The 988-nt window shown below is 54.8% G+C and overlaps 1 protein-coding gene across 1 annotated transcript in view; it reads left to right on the top strand.

Moving 5' to 3' along the window:
* Positions 1-988, top strand: part of DYNC1H1 (dynein cytoplasmic 1 heavy chain 1) — a 72,070-nt gene that overhangs the window by 64,331 nt on the left and 6,751 nt on the right. Inside the window, exon 69 of the mRNA XM_004376718.2 lies at positions 130-243. Within this exon, the coding sequence (XP_004376775.1) occupies positions 130-243 (114 nt within the window). The remainder of the gene's footprint in view (positions 1-129; positions 244-988) is intronic.

Genomic DNA, 988 nt, shown 5'->3' with positions numbered 1-988 from the left:
GTCACGGAGTGGAACCTGCGAGGAATGGCCTCTTTGAACCGTGAGCGTGTGTGTCACGGAGTGGAACCTGCGAGGAATGGCCTCTTTGTCTGAACCGTGAGCATATGTGTTGTTGCCCGGAACCCCCAGGTGCCTGTGAACCTGCTCCGTGCCGGGCGCATCTTTGTATTCGAGCCCCCGCCGGGCGTGAAGGCCAACATGCTGAGGACCTTCAGCAGCATCCCTGTCTCCAGAATCTGCAAGGTAAAGATAGCCTCCTGGGGCCCTTTCTCTGAGAAACCCAGGGACGCGAGGGCCGGTCCCTGATCCCGACGCAGCCTCTGCTTCCTAGCAGCCAAGAAGAGCCAGTTGAGCGGGTCATCTTGGTTTTAGCTGTAGGCAGAATTTCCTCCTGTGAACAGAGGGAAATGTAAAGTCTGTTTGTGCAGTGACGTGATGGTCACGAGCGTGCTGGTTAGGTTCCCCGAGAGCACACGGTGAAGCCCAGCTAGAACCCAGGTAGATTGTTGGGCAAGCTCTCCCTCTGGGAAGCACAGGCCGCCCTGGAGGCCACGTCCTGCCCCCAGGCACCGAGGGAAGCCAGGACTGGGGCAGGAAGGGGTTGTGGCAAGAACTGTGCATGTATTCTGTGTGCCTCTCAACAGCTCGCTTGTCTTTTGTGCTGTTATGCCCTTGGCCGACGTGTTCAGGATATGGCCCTTACTCATCTCCTGGCCGACTGATCTCTCAGCAGTGCCATCAGGTCACCTCTTTGTTAATAGGAACATTGTTCTCCTGGCAGCAACATGAGTGTTAACTTGCTGCTTGTTAAGCCTTTACGTTGAAGGTGGTATACGTTTGTGTGTGAGAGCTTCTTCGAGTCTGATCTGAGGTGGTGTCTTCACCATCCCATCTCCTTATTCTAGTTTCAGCGCAGTTATCTGCACTTGCATCTCCTTATTCTAGTTCCAGCGCAGTATCTGCACCCCCATCTCCTTATTCTAGTTCC

The sequence above is a fragment of the Trichechus manatus genome, unplaced genomic scaffold (assembly GCF_000243295.1).
Source record: "Trichechus manatus latirostris isolate Lorelei unplaced genomic scaffold, TriManLat1.0 scaffold00045, whole genome shotgun sequence".
In the NCBI taxonomy this organism is placed as follows: Eukaryota; Metazoa; Chordata; class Mammalia; order Sirenia; family Trichechidae; genus Trichechus; species Trichechus manatus.
The sequence above is the reverse complement of the archived record's forward strand: the minus strand, read 5'-3'. Positions and strand labels throughout refer to the sequence as shown.